Source organism: Podarcis vaucheri, assembly GCF_965113315.1.
Source record: "Podarcis vaucheri genome assembly, chromosome: 9".
In the NCBI taxonomy this organism is placed as follows: domain Eukaryota; kingdom Metazoa; phylum Chordata; class Lepidosauria; order Squamata; family Lacertidae; genus Podarcis; species Podarcis vaucheri.
Genome location: NC_138767.1, coordinates 49,376,877 through 49,402,916, shown reverse-complemented (window position 1 = coordinate 49,402,916; position 26,040 = coordinate 49,376,877). Strand labels below are relative to the sequence as shown.

Sequence of the window (26,040 nt, the reverse complement as noted above, 5' to 3'; positions counted from 1 at the left end):
GAATTATGCCAAGAGCCCAGCCCTATGCATGTGTATTCAGAACTAAGTCAACCTAAATTCAATGGGACTTACTCTCAAATAGGCATGTGTCCAATCCATTTGCACAGGTCACCAATAAATGAGAAGAGAGTGGCCAACTCTGCCATGCTTGTTAGCCAAACTCCATGGATCTAAAAAGATGGGTAAAGTGCTGTCCAAAATTCCACCAAATTTAAGTGCAAGTGGCCTATGCAGACCTAAGGGCACCAAACCACCCCAAATGTGTGTGCCTAATTCTGCATAGGGGATCAGGCTGATTGCATAAGCCAAGCTAAATTGACCACCTGTTCAGTTCCAAAGGAGCAACATTTTTTTCTTAGGACAGGTTCCTATATGAAGAAATATAAGGTGAAGAGAAAACCATCACAAGGTCACCTACAGATCTGCAACAAACAATAAAGCATGTTAGTTAAATGCATCCCTTCTACTTTGGCAAGAAGCTCATTCAGAGCAATCCTTAAGAACAAACAGAGGCTCGTCATTGCTAGAAACAAGTTTATTGAATATATTAATCTTTCATAACTGATTACAAAGTGTATTAAAATCTATTCATCTTAAATGCATTGAAATATAAATGTTTATGGAAGCACAGCTTAAGAAATGGGAGTGGGGGGGGAGCGCTGAAGGACAAACAACATGTACAATCTCCGACTAAAAATGTATGTTTTGTTGACAGATTGTAGCACATTGTGAGAGACAACTAAATCCAGATAATTCCTGAAGATTGTATTTAAGCAATTTGGGGTGGGGTGGGGTGGCAGGAAACAAGACAACAAAAGATACGACCGGGTATTGTTCAGATATGTTAACCCTTCCACATGAGAGCTTCTACTAGTGTTAGATAGATAAAACAAATCACAGAAGCAGTTAGAAGGAGGGAACAAAAGAAAGCATGTCCAAATGTATAATTTAGATGGATTTGCAATCGCAAGATACCACTTGATCATGACCCTCCTAAAGTATCTCCCAGAGAAGAGCAGCGTTGTACACACAGTTTGAGAAGATTAACGTCAGATGGTGTATTGGAGATGAATTGCTCAGCATCCTGGGATAATCTTCATTCCTGGACCATTTTCTGCCCACTGAAAGAAGTCACACTGCTTATCCTTCCCAAGAGGGCACACAAAGAAATTCTTTCCATTATTAGGACCAATCTTCAACACCGTCCTCATAATGCTGCGCTTCCTGTGATTGCAGAAGGGAAAATGCAGGTCTGCCCACTGTAGAGAGAAATCATTTCTCCTTTTAACATCAGATCCCTCTTTTAGACCGGTGGCAAGAAACTCGACTTTAATTCTGCCAGGTAGGTGGCAACTGCTAATAATCAGGGTAAATGGCTCTTTTTCAAATACACTATATGTTTCACTGCCTGAGCTCCACTGGTTTGACTTTGTGAGAGTACAGTTTTCGGGAGTTTTATCTGACTCTGGAGGCAACATGGGTTCAATTTATGCAAGTAAAGTTCTGGTACCTCATAGCTGAATAGCAATAGATCTCACTTCCCCACACTTCTAACTTCCTTCTCTCCCTTTTCAGAATCTGAAGGTCAAAATGACATTACTGCACCTCTTACTGCATAGCAGAGGCCAGCGCAATCGCTGTGTTAACAGAACAAAACCCACGTGAAAATAATCTATTATATATTGCGTTCAGCCCATCCTTTGGAAGTTAGTTAAGAGGGCCTTTTACTCCCCTTTCAGAACTTCCCTCCATGTGTATATTAAGCATGTGGAGAAGGGAGGAGTGTATACACTGGCCCCACTCCCAACCTATCTGTCCGCTGCTGGTCCCAGCCCCATGAGGTAGAAGGTCTGAAAAGGATGCCAAGGTCCATACAAAGAGACTCTTAGATTTTATTTTATTTTTGCAGCGACTACCACTAATTTGCACAGGGAGCCCTTTTCAGACCTTTCAACAAGCTGCAATGCCGTCTGGGAGAAGAAAGTGCTGCTCCTTCCTCCATACATTTACTCTGCATATGGAAGGAACAAATCTGTCTCCATCTGAGCAGGCAGGAGGTGCCACCACACATTCTACAATGTGGCAAAAACATCCCAGGAGGATGTGAAGCAGGTCTGTGGCCTGGAGGGAGCGCTGAAGACCTGACCGAGAGGCCCAAGGTGAACCTCATCACTGAGGTTCCCCATCACTGCCATAGATGGCTATTGGTTGAAGAGGCAGAGAAGTAGGGGGAGAACCCTCTCCCAAACTCCCTCCATTCCCATTCAAGGACAGCAATGGCTACTTGATTGAAGAATAATCTCTACTCCCATGTCTGCATCAATTCCACTCTTCAAATAAATCCCCTCTTGTGCCCTCCCCGCAAGAAGTCAATCCTAGCCAGGTGGTTAAATTCTGCTTGTGACTGACAGGAGCATACCCCCCTGCTTCTGCTTTCAGAACTGGGGAAGGGATATCAATAAGCCATATCTTTCTATGTGTCTATTAACTCTTCATAGTGTCAATAAATGAAAACCTTTTAGTGTAAAATCTGAATTCAAAGTCCAAGACTCTACTCCATGCAGAAAACCATTCTGCAGTGGCCAGGATGCGTCTAGAAGTTATCTAGGCAAAGCTAACTTCATCAGTGACATTGTAATTCTCCTTCCAGTACACTAAATACGAATGAAACCCATGAGTAATCATAATGGGTTGGAGGAAAAAAGTTGTACCCTTCAAGGGTGCTCGGCAAGGCTACGCAATCTCACGTACTTCAAAGTAGTCGCACCGGGCTTCTCTGGGTAAAGGACAAGCATAAAATTGCCTGCCCTTGTTTTCTCCGTCCTTCCTCACCACACGAAGAACGCAGCAGCGGCTGTGTTTACTGCAGCGAGGGTTGCCAGTATTTAATGTGTAAGAACCATCTGTCATATTAACTGGAGGTGCTCTGCAATGACAGGTTGCAAAATAATAATAAAAACTGCATGAAGTTAAAAGGGATTAGTTACAGCAGCAGCAACACTCTTCCTCCCTTCCACCAAACACTCTTGCCTTTCGTACACAGCTGTCAATAATGCATTGTTATACACGTGTAGGGTTCAAAATAGAGAAACCGGATATTTTACCTGCCCTGCTTGATTTTTCTTTAAATAAAACTGAAGGAATCTGCACTGAGCATCCAGGCAATTGAAATGAAGGGCAAGTGGCAAATTTAAAGTCCCAAAATTGCATGGCCTCTTATTTTATCTCATTTTTAAAAAAATATAAAACAGCACTATTCCGGTGTCGCTGGCATAAATTTTGTCCTTTCATGTTGTTTAAAAGGCATTCCGAATTGGCAGTGGCAAGACATACTCGAGGTCCAATTCCCTCCAATTATAGTCTCCCCCTCTGGAAAGCTATTACAAGTGTCTTAGACCAGGCCATGGGGATCTCTACCTACTTGTCCGCTTCGGAGACAATTTTCCATGCTCTTTGATCAAAGCTACTTTAATGATCCCAATCATGTTCCACAGAGGAGGAAGTCTGACTGGCGGAGCAGAAAAGTATATTTTATGAAGGTGGCAGGGAAGCTTTACTCTCCCCTAACATTAGCGTCACCAGAAGAGTTGGAGAGCATCTTCGCTTACAAGGCACAAGGGCATCTTCCTTGATGGTTAATGTTTAAACAAGGTTAGTTCGCTCCCTGTTACTTTGATTTAGAAGCAGCCAACCTTTCTTTTGCTATAATTCTACAAGTCAAGGCCAAATTCCACCCGGCGGTGCTATTCTCGCGCTCCTGTATACATCGTAAAGTGCTACCTGGGAACTCTGACATCCTCCTCCAACCCCCTCTCAGTCTTCGCCACCTCCCCAAAGGTCCAACTTTGGGTAACGGGGGTTTAATTGGCTCCTTACTCAAATGGGTTATATACACCCCATACCTTTACAGTGGAACCTTGGTTCTCGAACTTAATCCATTCTGGGAGTCCATTTGATTCCTGAAACTGTTCGAAAACCAAGGCACAGCTTCCGATTGGCTGCAGGAGCTTCCTGCACTCAAGCGGAAGCCGCGTCGGACCTTTGGCTTCTGAAAAACGTTCGAAAACCAGAACACTTCTGGGTCTTTGGGATTCAGGAACCAAAATGTACAAGTACCAAGGTGTACGAGAACCAAGGTACGACTATATACCCAGTCTTTTTCTCCAAGGGGCTCAAAGTGGCATACCTGGTTCTCTCCATCCTCAAGTTTATGTTGTGAACTGCCCTGAGATCTATGGGTATAGGGTGGTATACAATTTTAATTAATAACAATAATTCACCCCTACAATAACCCTGTGGGGTACGCTAGACTGGCCAAAGGGCACCCAGTGGGCTTCATGGCCTAGTAAGGATTTGTCTCCCAGGTCCATGGCTAACACTTTCAACCACGGTGCTACACCTGCTACACCACAATGCAGTTTTGTTTCTGAGCTACCAAGTAGGGAAGCAGGCAGCAAGGAATGCATTGCTCTGCTGTGCAATAGAGAAGCCCACTAGCCCCCTTGCACCTACCATAAAATTCTGTAAAGTTCCAGGGCTTCTGCCCTGCTTCATTTCTAAGACACAGCAACTAATCTCTTGCCACTGCAGTTAGCCGCTTGGTAAATTGCCCTTTCTTCTGATCTAACAAGTTGCCTGAGTCACAAGCGATTCTGTGACAAATAAGGGACACACAGCAGCAACAAACTCTGTTTCATGAGTTACCCATTATCCTTATTGGACGGAATATATATTATATCAAACCACTTCAAAAGCAAAACACGCAATAAACCCCAAACCAATGTTTCCCTCTAAACATTGCCTTGCACCCATCAATTTCTACCTTTCAAGTCCACATTCAATGAAATATACTTTAGAGGAATCCTGTTTAGATCTGGAATTAACAAACCTGATTGCTAAATTCTCATTGATTGCCCCAACAGATGAAGATGAGGAATCAATCTTCTGTTTCTTCTGTGCCGGCTTTAAAGAATTATATTGATGGGAGAATGATACGGGTGTATTTACAGCATGGTGGTTGGTGCTGTTATAATCATTTCGTGAAGAATCACACAGAGAGTTTCCATCTGGAGTTAGACTTCTGCTTCCATTATGCTTTGGCAGAGGCAATTTGCTAGCAAAATCTGACAGCACTAATGTTGTTGTCCCAAACACAGTTTTCCTGTTGATCTTAATTTCTCCCCTTGGTTTTCCCAAGTTATTACATGGGTACTTGATTAAGCTGCTGTTAAAGGCTGCCAAAACTTCATTCTTCTGTATTTCTGGAACTTAAAATTGATAGCAAGAAAAGGAAGACATCCCAGTTAGTATCCTCTTTGAACCACTTATTCCTCCCCCACTGAAATCCCCCCCCCCGTGCTCTTGAACTACATCTATACTGCTCTACACACTACTAATCATAGAATCATAGCATGGTAGATTTGGAAGATACTCCAACGGTCATCTAGTCTAATGCCCTGCAATGCAGGAATCTCAACTAGATCATACACGGCACATGGTCATCCAACCCCTGCTTAAAAACCTTCAATGAAGGAGAGTTCCCAAGCTCCCAAGGGAGCCTGTTCCACTGTCAAACAGTTCTTACTGTCAGAAAGTTCTTTAGTCGGAATTTCCTTTCTTGCAACTTGAATCCATTGGTTCAAGTCCTATCCTCTAGAGCAGGAGAAAACAAGCATGCTCCCTGCTCCATGTGACAGCCCTTAAGATATTCGAAGGTGGCTATCATATCTGCCTCCTCTTTTCCAGGCTAAACAGACCCAGTTCTCTCAACAGACCCTCTTAAGGCTTGGTTTCCAAACCCTTGATCATTTTGGTTGCATCACGCATGTTCTAGCTTGTCAAGATCCTTCCTAAATTGCAGTGCCCAGAACTGGACACAGTATTCCAGATGTGGTCTGACCAAGGCAGAATAGAGGGGGACTATTACTTCCCTTGATTGGGACACTATACTTCCATTGATGCAGCCTAGAAGAGTATTCACTTTTTCTGCTGCTGCATCACACTGTTGACTCATGTTAAGCTTGTGGTCCACCAAGACCCCTAGATCCTTTTAATAGTTGTGAACATAGGAAGCTGCTTTACACCAAGTCAGACCACTGGTCCAGTCAGCTCAGCATTGTCTTCCCTGAATAGAAGCAACTTTCCAGGGTTTCAGACAGGGAAACATTCCCAGCAATCCCTGGAGATGCCAGAGATTGAATGTTGGACCTTCTGCATGCAAAGCACTGAGCTACAGTTCTTCCTTAAGAAATAGTTATCCATAATGTCTACTAGCCTTGGATGCTGATGCACATCCCCATTTACATCAGTAGGACTCAACTCAGTTCAGGTTAGCATTGTAAAAAGACAGCAATAGTCTTATGAATGCACACTAGCAACATATGCAAGGATGGGGAATGTAGAAAGGGCCTTTTCAGAGGAAGTAAAATTTCATACATTCAATTAATTAAGGGAATTTTACATACATTAATTAAGTGGAGGGGGGAAACTGCAAGCACATTTGCAAAGCTAAGCAGGATCCGGTATGGTTTCAAATTGGGTGGGAGACCATCTGTGCATTGATATTCCTGCATTGCACGGGCTTGGACTAAATGACTTTTGGGGTCCCTTCTGACTCTACAGTTCTGATTCTAGCACAAAAGTATTAATTATAAGCATTAAGGAAATCATTTTACTTACATCATCTTTTTTATTAAAAAAACCTCTCTAGATTTTATTTTAATGTAGATTTTTGAGATAAAGTTGCTTTATTTAAACATATGTTAAAGAAGTCTTTAGATGCCAGCATTGGACTTTGATAACAGCTCAAAAGCTTCACAACTGGAATGAAAGATGCCGAGAGAGAGAAAAAGAGCATTATCGTGATTTTCTTCTAAAGCCCTAAGCCACGCTGCCTTTGTTGTATTGGGTCCGTTTCAGCTTCTAGGGAACCAGCTGGGTGCATAAATTCCAGGAGAGAAGTTAATTGGCAAATCTGACTTTCTGAACAGACTAAATCTTTAGGTTCCTGGGGCTGACATTTTAGTGGAAGACAATCAGCCAAGAGCAACTTTGGCAGACAACAGAAATCCTTCCCGACTGCAGATACAGTTGCTCGCTAACCTCTCTTGCCCGGCACTCTGCTGGCTCCAGAAGGCCTACAGCAGGTCGGCACATCTTTTCTCAACCTTCCCTTACAGTCAGTCGTGGTCCAGAGTGTGAAAGGCTTCCGGGAGCTTCTACTGGAAGATCTTACCAGATGCTTATAGCATCAGTGCTCCACTGACAGCCAAGCCCACTCCCGGCATATTTCACTAGTCTATGTCATCCTTATGGGTAAAGGCACCTTCTCAGGGACTGCAATTGGCAGACCAAGTGCAAAACAAATAGACCCGACAGAGGAAGAGTGACAAGAATGGACAGCAGTCCGAGGGTCATGCAACCTTCTGGGGCCCCATGCCCACTGCTGGGCAAGGAAGAGGCAAAAGTGGGTGTTTCCCCACCCCTGATTTGCAGTTAGTAAGAATAGCCAGCAATTGATCCAGGTGAGACTGGACATGCAGGAAAGATTATATTAACCCAAACTTGGGGAGCCTCTTAAAAGAAACTGGCTTGTCCGTTAGAGGGGGGAGCCTGATAAATTAGAGCAGCACAGCAGAAAGCACAAAGGCAGGAGGAAGCAGAGGAAAGGGATAGCAAGGAGGACAGAATCATGGAAGAGAAAGGAGGAAATACAATCAGGTAGGGCAGGGCAGAGAAGTAGAGTGCCTCAGAGATTAGAAGCTGAACACTGCAGTTGAGAACAGCTCTTCTTTGTGGGAGAAATGAAAGACATCATTGCTGAGTGATTGGGGTTTGCTCCAACAGTAAAGGTAAAGGGACCCCTGACTGCTAGGTCCAGTCGTGGCCGACTCTGGGGTTGCGGCGCTCATCTCGCTTTATTGGCCGAGGGTCATGTGGCCAGCATGACTAAGCCGCTTCTGGCGAACCAGAGCAGTGCACGGAAGCGCCATGCTCCAACTGTAAAAGGTGTAAAAAAATAATAATAATACCCATGTGAAGTTTCAACACTTAGTTTTAAAATCACAATTTTTATTACAGGTTTTAAACACTTTTCATGCGTGTGCGCGTGCACACACACAAACACGTCTATTGTTTTTGAAATACTAACAGGATGGAGGACAGCTTTTGTCTCTTCCAGCTATAAAAGATTTTTTTTCTCCTTACAAATGCACTCCCTTTCAATTTATGGAACATTTGGTCTGACAATTCAGGGAAGTTGCTGAAATCTGCAAAAAGTACCAAAGGTTTAACTGAATAATTCATGCAGCATGGGATGGGATAACAGCTGTGAAAGTATATATTTGAGTTACAAAAGGAACATGCTATTATTGCACAAACAGTTGTTCCTTGAGACAAGTTTCTGGGTTTATAATGCAGATTCTAAGAAGACGGGCATCTGCTCAGGGCTGTTTCATATAACCTTTCTCTATCTTAATTTTCTTGAGAGAGGATTTCCTCTGAATTTCTTTCCTGAACTGTGGAAAGAAGGGCTGTCTATTCTTCCCACCCCATATAGCTAGGACACCTAAGGACCTTCTCATTTTTTAGTTTTTAATTGGGACTTTGGGGTGGCTAGTATATATTGGCCCTGTCCAACCCTCCATGCCACACATTCACAGCACAGCCTCATCTATGAACAGATGCAAAAGGCACACCAGCAGACTGCCCCCCATCCCATTCCACAGCTGAAGCATACAGATTAGACGAATCATAGTTGGCTATCATTCTTTCTCCCCACTCATTAGTCATTGGTGTAATGACTGGGGAAGGGAAGATCTGCATCCATGTCAGGAATTTGGGCCCTGCCAACCCCAGTGCTGTGTTCCACTATTTTTTCCTTCTTGTTGATGCTGTCATGAAAACTGGCCAGGTCTTGGGGTCCCAGAAGAATTTGCCTGGGGAACCAGAGCAGGCCCTCAAACTAGGCTAGCTACCCCTACAATTCCTACACATCAAAGTGGTCAAGTCCACAAAGAAAAGATAACAAGCAGAAAACATGTGTCAGGAAGCCACATCCAATAGCAACTTCTCAATTCCAACCACATGTCTGTCACATGTCTCTAAATGTTTGGGGACATGTCTAGCTAAATGGGAGTGGGATTTTCTGCAGAGAGAAAAAGAGAGGGGAAGGGAACAGTGCATGCACCATACCACAAAGTATAAAGCACCTCTGAAATAAAATAATATCAGTTATATCCTTTGTCTTCCTCCTCATATAATATTTCAGATTTGAAGCATTAGGGCAAGTAATAGGCATTTAGGACCAGCGTATTAATGAACATATTACCTGTATGTTGTGAACAGGAGTAGAAACAACACACAGCAAGCAAAACGGTCCCATGTTACTTGCACTGCTGAAATACATTACGATGCCAGACAGACAACCATATATAGACTTACGCTCAGGCCTTGGAGTCAGGCATGCATCACAGAGTTTGACAGACGGCTTGTTTATCAGCGTGCATAGTGTACAGGCCCACTCCTCTTCTGATTGCTGAGCAACTTGTTCCTTACAAGACGACCCCCTGCTGTATGCCCAGCCAATTAAACCATTTCTTCCTGGCAGTTTGCTGCACAATGAAAGAAAGGGGGAAATTGATGTTAACATGTTGAGAGGTTTGTTCTGAGCGTTGTGTTCCACCAGGGGTTATATGGGAGATTCAACACTGGATTCTGATAGCTTGGCCACCAGCGAGGGGGAAAGTTGGGCTTCTGCGTCTGATAGCTTGGAGGCTCCAGTTCACCTTGAGGGTTTATCAAGGCTGTGAACTTTGCTATCGAGACATGGAATGGGAAGGGCACTATTCCCGCTCCTCAAAAGTGTATTTCCCAAAAAACAACAATAAGAGTTTACTTATTTCAAAGCACTGGGTGATAAAACACAGTGGCATATGAGCCACCTGTACCGGGTATGGCTACTGTTTGGCTCTCTGGAAGCTCTTCAATCATTACGCCAACCATTCCTGGTGGTTGGCCATGCTGGCTTGAACTGATGAAGTCCAACAATGTCTGAAAGGTCACAGGCTGCACATCCCTGATCTATGCAATCCAGCCCTTCTAGACTTTCCAAATAGATTCAATACACATGCTAGGCCAGGAAGTGATGGAGATTAGGTTCCTCCCTTTCCCTGTACAGTCATAACAGCTGCCATATATAGAGGGCTCTATACACATGTTCCTATGGACGCATGTAGATCAGAAGAGGTCTGCCCACTCTGTCCCCCACTTGGGATTGGAGGCTGTACTTGGGATGAGAGGAGGCTGCTGCCCTCCTTGTGGGTTTTACAGAGGTATCTCGTGGACCAAGGTGAGAAACAGGATGCTGAACTAGGCAAGCCTTTAGTCTTAACTAGCAGAATTCTTCTTGTGTTCTTAAAACGATCCTCCCTGAAAATCTCTTCCAATTTAGCTAGAAGGTAGCAGAATTTTTCTTTTCTCCTCTTTTCTGAATCGTGGAGAAAATATTCTCAATAAAAGCTTGCACCCCTGGTGCTCTCAGTAGACATCCTCCATCTGCAGCTTAACAAGCTGAAACCCTGCTGCCTGCATTATTTTGCATAAGAGAAACAAGGGGATGAAAATAAGATATCTGTGTGACTCCAGCAGTGAATGCGCTCCTTAACCCTACTGTTTTAGAATCAGGGAATACGGCCCTAAAAATAACCACTTTGTCTAGAAGAAGAAGAAGAAGAAGAAGAAGAGTTTGGATTTGATATCCCGCCTTTCACTCCCCTTCAGGAGTCTCAAAGCGGCTAACATTCTCCTTTCCCTTCCTCCCCCACAACAAACACTCTGTGAGGTGAGTGGGGCTGAGAGACTTCACAGAAGTGTGACTGGCCCAAGGTCACCCAGCAGCTGCATGTGGAGGAGCGGAGACACGAACCCGGTTTCCCAGATTACGTGACTACCGCTCTTAACCACTACACCACACTGGCTCTCTAAGGGAGAGAAGAGGTGGGATGGAAAATATTTAAAGGAAGATGAAGAAAAAGTAGGTGGGCTACTTACAGCACCATCCTATGCATGCCTTCCTTGAAATAAGGCCCACCGTGGGGGCCACTAGGGGGCGCATTGGAAGATGGCTGACAATAACATCTAATTTGGAGGCTATGATGGGGGTAATTAGCCTCCTTAACCCCCCCCCCAGGATTGTGGGGGGACGGCCCTTGCCTGCTGTGCCCTATACCACCCCCGAATTTGTGGGGGTGGGGGCACTAGGCACAAAGCCCTCCTGTGGGATTTCGACACTCCTGGACGCCGTCCCTGATTCGCGCCACTAGATGCAAGAACTTCAAAAGAAACAATTTGGATGAAAGGAATGCACATATTTCAAGAAAGAAGGGGGCATAATTACTGCTAACAGAAGAGATCTCTGACAAAACAAGATAAGAATAAAACATGAGAAGATACTCCAAGACAAGGTACGGCAAATGACTGAGGGGGGAGGGGGGAAAAACTCTCCCTTCTTTTCTTATGTGATTAAACAAGAATCCCCTCCCCTTACGAGTCAGAAATGTCGTTTTAAGGACTTAAGCTGTGGATTTAAGGCTGTGTGGAGATAAACTTTCGAACCAAAGCACGTTTTAAGAAGAGCGTGGAATGTGTAAGAGCTTTAGAATGACGCAGTTAAAAATGCCGTCGCCATATTGGGAAGCTCTGTCGGAGGTCTTGAGTCTGGGAGGAGAAAGAGAGAAATAGAGCTGTTTATATATTGTGGGTTAAACTCCTCAGTGGGACTTAAGAGCGACAGTTTTACGAGACTATGATGGAAAGAGTGGTGTTATCTATGAAGGAGATGATATATGGAAACCATCTCGATTTGAGGATTGGAAGAACGGAAAATTCACACAGGACTATTATTACTATTGGTGTTTATCAGCTTAAGGAGACTATCAGAAGAGATCATAAAGAAAAAAGAGAAAATATATGAACAAGATGTGATGTGGAAACAGCAAGATAAGACAGGATAGAATTATGAACTCTGTTTGGACTGATTTGGACTGATTGGGACATTAACGCAGCAGCAAGAAGATGATCAGAATTCCCCTTCGGATCTTGAAATATGGGTCCCCCCAACAAAATTTAAAATTCGGTTTTGTAATTCGGAATTTATGTGATATGATTTAATTTGATGTGATAGGCCAGTTAATAAAAAATATATAAAAAAAAGAAATAAGGCCCACCGTGTTCAATGGGACTTCCTTACCAGGATTTAGGATTGCAGCCTTGCTGTACCCCACTTTCTGTGGAAAGTGCCTTTAGGATTGCAGCCTTGCTCATTGAATGCAGGAAATGTTCATTATATCACTAAGTTCCATTGATGTACTACAGGGAGTCCCGCTCCCAAGAGACTGCAATCTACTCACACTATTAAAAAACTGGCAGTGATCTACCCATTGGATTGACCAAAGTTGTTGAATTGCTGTTTTGATTTGGGGGTGGATCAGTCAGGATCACACAAAAGACACGGATCAACCAGGGAGGCCCTGCGATCTACTGGTAGATCGCGATTGACCGGTTGGACATCCCTGCTATATAGCAATACTTTGGGTGGGTAGGGAGGGAGGGGAAGAAGTCTGTTGCCTGATTAATCAGGACATTTAAAAAATAAGGTGATTCAACCCTGCAGCCCTAGTACAAACATGCATTTATTTATGAGCAAAGATTGCAAGGAAGCAACTATTCTCCTGTAAATGTGGAGTACAAATATGTGATCTTACTGTTATACATGTTATATACCCTGATATTTTGTGAGAGAGCAGTATATTCTTTCGGATAACAACTTATTCATTTATTTCCACTGTATTCAGGCATTTTGTAAACATAGATTGATAGCAATTGACCGGTTGGACATCCCTGGTGCACATTCAACTCTTTTCCTGTGGTAGCCTATCCATATCTACTTGGTCCCAATAAGTTCAATAGGACTCGCTCCAAGGTTTAGCGTACAGAATTGCTGGCTTAATTCAGGTGGCTGGGCAATGGGCAGGGGTAGCCCAGAAAGAGGAGGAAGGAGTGACAGAAAAATACAGAATGCCATTTAAAACAAACAAACACCAAAGGTTGGGTTTTGACACTGGACAAGCTGGAGAGCTCTTGAGCAAAAGGTTATCGTTTCTAAAACCAGCTCTTCTCAGAATGCTGAGATAATTTTGAAAATGTTTGATAAAGGTGAACAACCTACCCAGGATCCACAAGCTGAGGCTTGTCCTTTTGGCACAGAGGACAGAAGTACGTCATTCTGTTATTCTCTCCTAAGCGGCACACCGTGATCTTTGCTCTGCACTGACTACAGTTAGGGCGCTTGTACACCCTGTAATGCTTATACAATGCTGATCCCGTCTTGCGACACTAGAACAGAGAACTGAATTATTATTCATGTGATTTAGAAAGCCAGAGCTCCAGCCCATTGTCAAATCATTTTATCCTTGACTAGAAAAAATAAAATAAAATCCAAAAAGAGAGATTTAAATACATTCACACTTTGGGCAGTTAAAAAAAGTTCCATGAATTTGAGAAATTCCTGTTTTTCTGTCCTGGAAATTAGCTTCCCCTTTATAGAATGATCTCCCCAGAGAGGAATAACCATGCATAAGCCTTGTTTTGACACCGGGCAAAGAGGTTTGTTTTCCTCGGGCAGCACAAATGATGCTATTTTGTTAAATCTGCTTTTAATTTGTTCTTATAACTTTATCATTCCTTTTTTTAAAATTGCTTGTCAATCATTGCAGGGCTTTTGTTGTTGTCAGAAAAAGACAATGCACATTTTTTCTCTCAATTTTTAAAATAAATTTTCACTAAATTATAAATGAACAAAACAAACAAAAATCATAACCTTATTAAAAATTATACTTATTGACCTTGTTAAGTGACTTCCTTGCTTCCCCTTGGTTGAAATTCAACAATGCACTTTTTTTGTGTGAACCAATAAGCTCTTTAATTATATATATATAATTATATATATATAACTTATATATATATATATAATTATATATATATAACTTTTGACAACTACCAGTTTGCATACAGAGCAAATAGATCCACAGAAGACGCCATCAATACCACTCTCCATGCTGTTCTGTCCCATCTGGAGCAGCCGGGGAGTTATGTGAGGCTGCTGTTTGTGGATTTTAGCTCTGCTTTTAACACTATCCTCCCCCATAGACTGGTGTCCAAGCTAGAGGCGATTGGACTCTCCAACTCCACCTGTCTCTGGGTTTTGGATTTTTTGTCAGAACGTTCCCAGAGGGTTAGAGTAGGGTCACACATGTCCACAGCCCTTAGCCTTAACACCGGCTCACCACAGGGTTGTGTGTTGAGTCCCCTGCTCTACACTATCTATACGTATGACTGTACAGCCATCTATTCCAGCAACAAAATCATCAAGTTTGCTGATGACACTACGGTGGTAGGGCTCATTTCAGGAGGGGATGAGTCCGCCTATCGGGACGAGGTGGAGCGGCTCTGTGTTTGGTGTGGAGAGAACAATCTGGCTCTTAATACGGCTAAGACCAAGGAATTGGTGGTGGATTACAGGAAAAAAAAGGCGGACATTCAGCCCTTGTATATCAACGGGGAACGGGTGGAGAGGGTGGCGGAATTCAGGTTTTTGGGAGTAGCTATCGATCAGGGCATGACTTGGAGCGCACATACCACTGCTCTGGTGAAGAAGGCCCAGCAGAGAATTTATTTCCTCAGACTTTTAAAGAAGAACAATCTGAGTGAGAGACTGCTGGTGTCCTTCTACCGAGGCTCCATAGAGAGCATTCTTACATACTGTATTTGTGCTTGGTTCTCCAGTTGTACAGCTAGGGAGAGGAAGGTGCTCCAGAAAGTCATAACCACAGCCCAAAGGATTATTGGTCATCCTCTCCCATCTTTGGAAGAACTGTACGGTTCCCGTTGTCTTAGGAAAGCAAATAACATCCTGCAGGATTCATCTCACCCGGGACACTGTCTGTTTGCACTACTGCCTTCTGGCAGAAGATATAGAAACATCAAGTCAAAGACAAATAGACTGAAAAACAGTTTCTATCCAAGAGCTGTGGCCCTTTTGAATGCTGTAACTCGTTAGTGTGACCTGGGAGTTTGATGGGTGTGGTGTGGGTGTGGCTGGAATGTGGTTTGTTTGGTTGTTGTTGTTGTCTTGCTTTTGTTGTTTTAAGGGATGGCATCCAATTTTGTTGCACTTTGTGCAATGTTGCACTTGTGTAATGACAATAAAGAATCTATATATATATATATATATATATATATATATATATATATATATATATATAATGTTACAAACCCATATTTCTTATTTGCAAAATAAGCAAAAGGTTATCAGCAAGAAAAGAAACCATCAACATTTCCCCTAGCTTTCTGACTTATAGGTAAGCAAGACGTCAAGCAATGCAATTCATCTTTTAAGGACAGTGCAAAGGATGATGGGTTAGTTACCAGTTCTCTGGCAGTTGCCATCAATGGTGCTTAAGCACCAACCACCTGGACAGAAAAAGCTGATAGTACAGCACTCCAGGAGAGTTCACATTACATTTTTCTTATTAAAAAAATAATCAAACAGAAACCTAGCATGCTGAAGACCAAAACCACTTCCCCTGGTTGTGCTACCTTTCTACCTCCAGATAATTTCTGATGGCTTGGGAACATTGAATCATGTAATTCTCTGCCTGGGCTCTCTAGTGGAGTGGCACAGCTCTTTCCTACTTTTTCTAAATACATCAGTTGGCCCCAAGTCCTATGAAAATTAAAAGACTCAAGTGCATTTCCCTTTGGATTCCACAGGCAATTTTCAATCAGCCAGGGAGAAAAAGCCTCTTCAATCAATTGGCTGGGTGAAGCAATTTTATACTAATGGTGTTAAAAACATTTTTACTATCAAGACACATGTTCAGCATTTACATTTTAATGCAGTTTTCGAAGATCTCTTGAGAAAGGGCTTTCTCCCTACCTTATAAAAGAGTAGCGTGAAATCCCGAGTCATTTTCACCAAGTGATGTACTTGCTCATCTGTTAGCTGACAGGCCTGGAATTTGGAGCAGAGGTTTAAAAAACGACGGCCAAGGACTCTCCAAACCACAGTGGGTCACTGCTTAAAACGAGGAAAGGCTGGGGACTTGGAACCCCTATCTTAAGATGCCATATCACTGGTGGCGGGACAGCTAGTATTGTTTTAAGTCTGGTATCCTATGGATATGTATCTGGGAGTATGCCACATTGAACTCTGTGGACTTTCTTCTGAGAAGACATGTATAAAATTCTACCACAAACATGAACACCAGGTAGTGCCATTAACTTTTGCCTTGACAATCACTTAAAGGAGATCAGTGCTAGAATTTTAATCAGCTTGGTTACAACTGAACTATAGCTGTTTCCAGGTCCCCTTTCCCACTGTAGGGGGTTGATATACAGTGGACCCACCATTTACAAAGGGATTTGGTTCGGGGGGGGCACACATAAAGTCAGGAACCCCCAAGGAGATAAATATCATCATAGTACTTTTCAGGCACCAGAAAATCATCATCAGGGACCAATTTTATCATCGTATGGCTTTTTAAAAAGATACAGCAGTACCTTGGTTTACGAACTTAATCCGTTCCTGAAGTCCATTCTTAAACCAAATCCATTCTTAAACCGAGGGGCACTTTCCCTAATGAGACCTCCCACCAATAGTGCCCTTCCACCATTTGGCTTTGGTTCGTAGACCAAGGTAAAGTTCGCAAACTGGTACACTACTTTTGGTTTTGTGGAGTTCGTAAACCGAATAGTTGGTTAACAGGGCTGTTCATAAACCGAGGTACCACTGTACTTGAATACTTTCTGAGTTTTTACTACTTTTTAAACTGTTCATTTTAGCACAGTTGCCCAATATGAAAATATCAACCTGAATTATTTTCTTCTCAAGACCACTTATTTAATTTGTAAGGAAAAGCAATCTTGGTTACTTGCATGCCACATCCCTTTTGTGAGAAGATTGTTTTGAAGATTCATCTGCTTTTTGAAACTGCCATGGCCAGGTGCCTAATATTCTGTTACCATTATGAAAATGGTACAGATTTGCATATATTTTCTTAAACTCTAGTTCTCGCAATTCAAACCTGCAAGCAGGAGGAAGCCAGGAATATTTCACATACTTTAACAACTGGATGGAGACCACTGTCAAAAAGTGCTTCATTCTTTATTATGTTTCCCACTCCAGGTAGGACTGCCTGGTCGAGCAACACATCACATAACATACGTCCCTTTTGCTTCTTAATTTCACTTTCTGCTCTTAGAAAACTAAATTTTGGAGAGCATACATCCAAGTTTTCTAGCATTCTGACTTTCTGTTCACATTCAGCAGCATTCCTGCAAGGTTAAGGGGGGGGGTATATGTTGTAAGCGGACAGTAGGTGAGCAATGCATTGTGCAATTAAAATATTTAAGTAGTTGTTTTATCAGTAGGTAGTATCAGAGAGAGAAAACAAAACTGCCCAAAGCCAGGCTGGACTTAGCAGGAAGCAATCCATAGTTCTAAACCAGGACCTTTTTTTAAAAAAAAAGCTCCATTCTGATTTACCACAGTTTAACATTATGCCAGAACCCTAAACTGTGGTTAACTGTAACTATGGGTTATTGAATAAAACTTCATAAGCAAAAGTTTGAAATTAGCTTGTCTAAGCAAACCAGGGGTGTGAAACCTTTTCCAGTGGATGGAACAAAATCCCATCCCAGATCTCTTTGGCAGGTGGGTGAGGCTACCAACCAGTCAATCACCTGATATTTGTATACCAACATCTGGAAGGCTACAGGACCCCCAGTACTATATAGCAATACTTTGGGTGGGTAGGGAGGGGAAGAAATCTGTTGCCTCATTAATAAGGGCACATTTTTGGTCAACTTTTAAGAAATGAATTAATAACTTGATTCAACCCTGCAGCCCTAGTACAAACATGCATTTATTTATGAGCAAATATTGCAAGGAAGCAACTATTCTCCATTAAATGTGGAGTACAAATATGTGATCTTACACACATGTTCTTATATCGCTGTGCAATGTAGTGTTGTACATGTTATACCCTGATATTTTGTGAGAGGGCAGTATATTCTTTTGACAGTTTTATGGATAACGATTTATTCATTTATTTTCAGTGTGCATCCAGGCATTTTGCAAACATCTATTCTTCTACCACCACCACCCCGCTTATAAAGCAAATAAAAGGAACTACTTGAATTTAAGCATAGTTTTAGCCTGATTTAAGCCATCTTGCAACGTTTCCAACTTGGAGCCACAGTATTTCCCCCTTCAGTAACTCTTGTAAAAACATATCACAGGAAAACATTCATGGCTTTACCTAAGTTCAACAGTTGCATCGTAGAAACAAACCAAATCATTAGTAAGCTGTATTTCCAGAACTGCCAATTCTCCACTTCTGTTCTGGCTTGCATCTGCACTTATACGCAAGGAACCATTCATGCCAAAGTGGATCCTAGAAAAGAAAGACATTTATGAATATCCCTCAGTTCAGAACATTAACTATTTCTAGCTTATCCCCTACTCTGGCATAACTCCAACTACAATGGCTATGGCTGCTGGACAGACTGATGAACTGGGGTATTGTTTGGGGCTTTAGTTGGGGTTCTTCTTTTGCTGTAATTGGCATTATTTTTTGTATCTTAATCTCCCCCTTCTATGGTCATCAGCGGTTTAGCTATACAGTGGTACCTCGGGTTAAGTACTTAATTCGTTCCGGAGGTCCATTCTTAACCTGAAACTGTTCTTAACCTGAAGCACCACTTTAGCTAATGGGGCCTCCTGCTGCTGCCGCGCTGCCGGAGCCCGATTTCTGTTCTTATCCTGAAGCAAAGTTCTTAAACTGAAGCACTATTCCTGGGTTAGCGGAATGTGTAACCTGAAGCATATGTAACCTGAGGTACCACTGCATATATATTTGTCTCAACACATTCACCTCCATGTGAGCACCAATCCGCTAAGGAAGGCCTTTGTCACACTGCGTGAACAAACAGGTTTTTGCTAGACTGTGCATCTCTTACAAACAGACTCTTGTCTACCAGCTTCCTCTCTTTTCTGCAGTTCTAGACAATCACTGCAACCAGATGCAGAGCTCTTCTTATATTCTTATGTCAATGGTTGAAAGGTTTTAAGTCGGTATGAGAATGTGTTCAGTGGCCTAGTTCAAATGCCGCACTAAGCCAAACCACAACTTATCACAAAAGCGTGTGGGTGCGCAGAGAAGTAATGCAGCCACTTTGATCCTTCCTGGTCATCGTCATGCTTTCACTGAGCTAAGTCATGGCTTGGGGTGTGATTTGAACCCAGGCTCATGGTTTAGCTCTCTCCAGACCCACCATGAGTTTTAACGAAGGTTTGTCCTGTGGTTTATGGCTTGTGGTTTGTTCAGGATAGCTAAACAAAGAACCTTGGTTTGGATGACAGAGTAAGCTGAACCATGGGCTTAGCTAGCTCAGCAACAGAACCACTAAGGAGGAGCAAGGCAACCATGAGCTCCTCTCTGGGAGCTGCACTTGAATGTTCATGCTAAACCATGGTTTACAAACCATGTCTGTGTGCAGAGATGGAGAGTGCAAGCAACACCTTTTTTTAAAGCCCAGTTTTTTCAACAAAGCTTAATAAAGTTGGGCAATATTTCCTCCAAATTATGTACACTTTACTTACCTCAAGGCTTTCTGTCCAAAATACATGAACAGCTCCTTCCCCAGAGTTTCCACACCACTGTAAACACATCCATTAAGCACACTCAAGACGTCTTGACTGGATACTTTATTTCCAATCACCTGAGTGGTACGAAAACAATAACAACAACAATAAAATAAAAATAAGTAAAGGGAATTTTGTGCCAAATATAAATCTAAGACTGTATGATGGAACTCCTTCTAGATATATTTTAAAAGCACAGAAACCAAATAGGTGCACCCAAAAAAATCTGAGATCAAAATGTTGGTTTTAAAAACACAAATGGCCACTTGGACAAATCTTCCAATGTTTGTACAAAAGAAAACTAATTACATTCGTGCTTAGCTCCGCTTTGGTCCTTGCCAGTTTGCTCCGAGTTTTCCAGCTGAAAGACTCGTGAAACCAAATACCCAAATATTTGTATGAAACCAACTTGTGCAAGTCTATGGTTATCCACTAGGACCCTTCTGTCAGTACAACAGAATGTAAGAAATGATTCAAGCAAAAGCTCTTGGAAGACTACACGCTAAATGCATCAACACTTAGCTATTTATTTGCCAAACTACTATAATATGCTGACACTGTTTATGAAATATCTTCCTTGCTACTCACACAATATTAAATAATTTAAAGGCCCAAGATTACTGTTTTCTCAATTGCCAATTTGTTTTTTGAATTTCTAGATGTCTTTGTGAAATAGAACATGTTGTAAACTGAAGGTGTAATTTATGATTATTTCAGACAGGATAACAACTTGCTGTTGGATGCATAAAATCTGAGGGTGAATGGGAGCGAACTTAGGCTTCTTTAGAAGTGGTTTTCCATCAGCCTGACCAAAGCCAGTATCAGTTTTGAATAGTTTGGTGCATTTCAAAAACATGTTTCAGGGCCAATTTACTTTTGAGTGCATCCAACAAGGCATACAGTTGATAATGACCTCGTTTTTCAGATGTTTTTCTACACCAGCCCTGCATAACTGGTTCATTCTCAAGCCAAACTCAGCCCACTGCCCATACATTGTGGCCTGACAGATGCTTGACAACCGCTTCATTTTTGCTCTCCCAGTCACACCACAAAAGCAGGAAATTCATCCAGCTTTGTGACTGTGATTCAAGTAAAAATAGGCTCATGAGGAAGGGTGGACTGAAGCTTATTCTGTTCAACATGTAACGAAAGAGTTCCTTAGTTTACAGTGTGCCATGCTGGCTGTAGCCTTCCACATACTATGCTCTGCCATTGTTAACCATGAATGTTATTTTTTCCTCAAGCTAAGCCAGGCTAGGCCATCACTGGCGATCATCTGGAAGCAAATCCACCCACGGCATGGTGCCTTAATCTAGGTAAAGGTAAAGGGACTCCTGACCATTAGGTCCAGTCGTGGCCGACTCTGGGGTTGCGGCGCTCATCTCGCTTTATTGGCCGAGGGAGCCGGCGTACAGCTTCCGGGTCATGTGGCCAGCATGACTAAGCCACTTCTGGCGAACCAGGGGAGCACATGGAAACGCCATTTACCTTCCCGCCGGAGCGGTACCTATTGATCTACTTGCACTTTGACATGCTTTCGAACTGCTAGTTCGGCAGGAGCAGGGACCAAGCAACAGGAGCTCACCCCATCGCAGGGATTCGAACCACCGACCTTCTGATCAGCAAGTCCTAGGCTCTGTGGTTTAACCCACAGCGCCACCTGCGTCTAGCAGAGGCCATGTACAACAAGCAGATGATACCTTTTCCAAGTTAACTATGCACAAACTGTTTGAAAACTACTTTCGGGAAATGACTTTACTTTTCAAAGTATATTCTCTGGAGAAAGGAGCTAGAGTCTGGTTAGCATACGGAAAAATGAACGGTTACTAGCACAGTCAATTGCATTGGTTCTTAGTAGTCTATAATCACCCTGCCTCCCAGCCCAGTGGTCACTTCAGCTTGGAAGAAATCATACAACTGACTCATACAACAAGCCACAGGGCTTTCATGTCACTGGCATTTAACATGAATGGGGACTAAGTCTCCACAAACCTTTATCACAGGATAAAAGTGTTCTTAGATACCCCAAAACTGAGGAAAGGGGATGACATGGTTTTGTGAAAGACAACCCTCACTGAATGAAAACAACAACTAGAGAGAAAGATTATAACCTCGTATTACACTACATGTAGTTTTCTGTGTGCGCAAGTTTGGGAGGTGCAGTTAGTCATGTGATTCCCTTGCCTGCCACTGAGGTGTGAAGAAATTCAAGTAAGTAAGATTGACTATTTTTATTGCTGTGTTTAGTGGGGGTTTTTTTCATGATACTGTGAGCTACCTTGGATAAGGCATGTCCCCAAAGGCAGAATACAGTATAAATAATTTTATAAAACAATCAAATCCAGGATGTTTTACCACATGATCTGCTGTTTGCGCAGATCAGACAGAAGGATTGTAGCATAGGAAGCTGCCTTCCATCAAGTCACACCATAGAATTCAGGAAATCATGGAATCCTAGACTGGCCCATCTAGCTCAATACTGTCTCCCCTGACCAGCAGTGGCCTTCCAAGGTTTCAGCGAGGGTGTTCTCCCATCCCCACCTGGAGATGACAGGTTATGAACCTGGGACCTTCTGCATGCAAATCAGATGCTCTACCACTGAGCTATGGGCATGGCCTGTTCCCAAAGGGTTGCACTAAGTAGGAACACAGGCAGCTGAATTATATGGAATCAGACCAGTGGTCCATCTTTAGTTCAGTGCTGTCTAGGCTAGACTGGCAGTGACTCTCCAAAGTTTCAGGCAGGGAGCCTTCTCAGCCCCACCTGCAGATGTCTAGAGATTGGATGTGGGGCCTTCTGTGGGAAACACACCAGGCTCAGTGCCAAGTGCTGAGTTGTTTGGCTTTGTGTATAGCTACAAGGTGCCCAGATTCTAGTGAATAAAAAAAAAGCTACAGTATCCCAGGGAAGAGCAACACAAGTTATCGTTACAAAGGCAAAATACAAGTTACCACTTGTTAAAAATATATATATACGAAGTGCTGTCAGGATTTACTATTTATGCCAAACATGTCTTTACAAACAACCTAAACAGAGAACGCTTTGTGCATTTTCAAGTTGGAATATTTACTATATATTTCCAACGAAAGACCACGTAACCAGAGTACTTTTGAGGATTAGGTTTCCTCTAATAAAATTTCCTTGCTTGCACTTGAACAAAGACAGGGTGGGTGGGTGGGGAGTCTCCTCCGTACCCCCCACCCCAGCAATCAGGAATACAGCCTTGGATGTTCACAGCTCATTAACCCAAGCTGCTCATTTATATTCCAACATCTTTTCCTCTATAAAGTTCCACAAGCCCCAACAGAGTAATTTTATGCTGGCAACACAAGTGATCAAAACTTGTGGAGAAATTGCATGCTGTGTACATGGGGAAAGCAAGTGGGGAAGCGGAGGAGGAGAACCCTATTCCCTTGTCCTGTGCATTCACACCAACAGCAGGCCTCATTAGTACATTTTTAAGCAAACAAACAACTCCATCCACCTGCTTTGTTTTTTCCCCCCCTGTGAACCAATTTCAGTATGTGATCTTTCCCTGTACTTTTCTTTTTAAAAAAACAAACCCTCAATGACAGTGACTCTATAGCAGATATTGTATAACGGGCTTCCTTATAATATTTTTATTTAATTTTTTTTAAAAAAAAATATTGCCATCTTCCTAATTAGGCAAAGTGACTCGAAGACACTTTCCTCATTATTTCTTACATGTGTTAGATGTTTGCCCAAGCTCTACCAACTCTTCAAATTAATCAGACTCGTTATGGTTGATTTATTATGTTAATGGCAAGAATATATTACAGATTGCCAGTTATTTCTTTTTAAGTGTTTTGTGCAGGGGAAAAACAAAAAACAAAAAAGCCCTCACAAACAGCTGCCCGAAATCGCTGAAACAGTCAGAACTGATGATTACTGGGGACGAGACAATTGTGTCAGCTATACAAACCTCATGTCAATCAGTCATGTCTGTTGTAATTCTGACATGCGACAAAGGAATGTTTACTGGGCAACCTTGCAGATGCTTAGTTTTAGGAACAGGACTGGCAGCCTGTTCAATGTTTGACATGACCTGCCCAATACTGTGCCACAATATTATAATATAGAGCCTAACAAAATGGAATGAAGGGAACCAAAGGGCACCATACTGGCCATGCAAATATCATTGGTAAAAACTCAGTGGTAAGATTTATTTAAGTACAGTGGTACTTCAGGTTAAGAACTTCATTCGTTCTGGAGGTCCGTTCTTAACCTGAAGCACCACTTTAGCTAATGGGGCCTCCTGCTGCCGCTGCGCCGCCGGAGCACGATTTCTGTTCTCATCCTGAAGCAAAGTTCTTAACCCGAGGTAATATTTCTGGGTTAGCGGAGTCTTAACCTGAAGCGTATGTAAGCCGAGGTACCACTGTATTCATGCGCCATTTCCCCCCTTTACAGTCTGCAAATCTGCTTATGGCAATAACCTTTGTAAACACATCACACGCTAATACAGCCCTAAAATCCTATCAACACATTCAGACCTTTCCATTAGTTTAAATGGGTTTTCTATAATGGATGCATTTTCGGGAGCAGCAGCTGAAGTAATCCTAGCAAGTCGTTTCAATCACGGGGCTTTGGGGCTGAGGCAGGAAGCGCTGTTGTTGCAACGCCACACCCTCATTGCATGGAAGCCTAGACAAGAACAGCTTCCTCCCGGGAACACCTCTGTGCCAATGTGTGGGTGTTCAGACCCAGGGGCCAGCGCTTTTCCAACACCAGGGAGCAGAACTAGCAATCTGCCCTCTGCCCTTATCACACCCATAATATGCAAAGCGGGCTTAAAGCAAGCTGGGGTGTGGATCCTGCTCACTGATCTTCATAGAATCGGAGATGGAAGGGACCTGAGCATCAATCGAGTCCTCCCCCTGAAATGCAGGAACATGGATCAAACCTGCAACCTTGGCGATATCAGCAAATACTCCCATCAGCAGCAGGCCCGCAGCCAACTTGGAGGCTGGTCAGGGATGGGGGGGGGGAGCTGCAGTCCAAAGACACCTGGAAGACCACTGCTATTCCTCGTTTTTGCTTGTGGGCTCCCAAAAGCAGATCTGGCTGGATGTGCCTTTGGGTAGCCCTAGAATCATAGGGCTGGAAGGAACGCCGAGGGTCATCTATCTTAACTTAAAGCATCCCTGACAGGTGACCATCAACCTCTGCTCTTATGAGGGGGGAGGGAGCCCTGCGAACAACGCCGCCCGACTCCTTCCCTGCAGTCATTCCTATAACCACAGCGGGGGTGGAGCGGAGGTTTAGATCCGCGCCGGCTGCGGAGTGCAGACGCTACTAACCGCGTTAGGGGAAGAGGCGGCGGCGGCGGCAGCGCCTCGTCCTGCCGTGATGGTAAACCGGGACGGGGGCGTCGTCGGGGCTCTTCCCCGCACGCCCCGCACCGCCTGCCCGGGGGCCACGCGGGCCCGGATCTTCTCCCCGTTCAGCGCGCAGCCGGGACCTTCCACCATCCTCCCGCCGTGGGGGAAAAAAGAAAAAGCGTTCAAATTTCCCGCCTGCCTTGCCTGGCCGCTGCCCCGCCCCGCGCTTCCGCCTCCGGGAGTTTTGTGCGCAGGGTCCCGGCGACTCTGAGCTCGAGAGCGCCTTCGCATGTAGAAGGAACGGCTGGGATTTCAGGGTTCCTGCCAATGTGTTTTGCAGCCCCTGGATCCCTTTCCATCCCTCTGTCTTCTATAAAAGAGAAGGAGAAACTGCTTGCGTGTCTGGCGCGTATTCAAGTTCACAGATATTTGAGCTGCAGATCCTCTTCGAATTTACCGGGGGTGCGGGGAGCAAGCCCTATTGAGCTCAGTTAGGTTTCTGAGTAGTTGGAAGGGGGCTCCACGGGTCATCTAGTCCAACCCCCGCTGCAGTGCTGGACTCTCTTGCCCAACGTGGGACTTGCGATTAAGAGTCTCCTGCTCCACCGGCTGAGCTGCTGTTGATGCAACACAGAGTATATTTACACCGAAAGCGAAGCCTTAGAGTTGCCAGGGCTTGGGCATGGTTGTGTGGCAGAAGAGAGACTTGTTTTTCTTAAAACTGCGAAAGCCTGCAGCAGCACAGTGTGTCATAATTGTATATGCCACGGAAGTCCATTGATAATGATGTTTGTTCTGAGTATGACTTAGTTGGGGGGGGGGAGGCGTGAAAATATCATGTAAGTGCCCTTACAAAGAATTCCAGTTCATATCCATGCATTTGTCTGAGGTCCAGTTCATACAGTGCCCCAGTGCATAGGCTGTGTATATGAGCC

General features: G+C 43.4%; 1 protein-coding gene across 1 annotated transcript; it reads right to left on the bottom strand.

Moving 5' to 3' along the window:
• Nucleotides 1-526: 526 nt before the first annotated feature.
• On the bottom strand, nucleotides 527-25,738 carry NEIL3 (nei like DNA glycosylase 3). The gene is made up of 10 exons (XM_082237228.1): nucleotides 25,085-25,738; nucleotides 19,721-19,839; nucleotides 18,378-18,512; nucleotides 17,178-17,391; nucleotides 15,995-16,069; nucleotides 13,226-13,392; nucleotides 9,442-9,611; nucleotides 4,889-5,267; nucleotides 2,752-2,926; nucleotides 527-1,259 (listed from the first exon to the last, which is right to left on the bottom strand). The coding sequence occupies exons 1-10, from the start codon at nucleotides 25,394-25,396 to the stop codon at nucleotides 1,077-1,079; spliced, it is 1,929 nt and encodes a 642-aa protein (XP_082093354.1). The 5' UTR covers nucleotides 25,397-25,738; the 3' UTR covers nucleotides 527-1,076.
• Nucleotides 25,739-26,040: the final 302 nt, after the last annotated feature.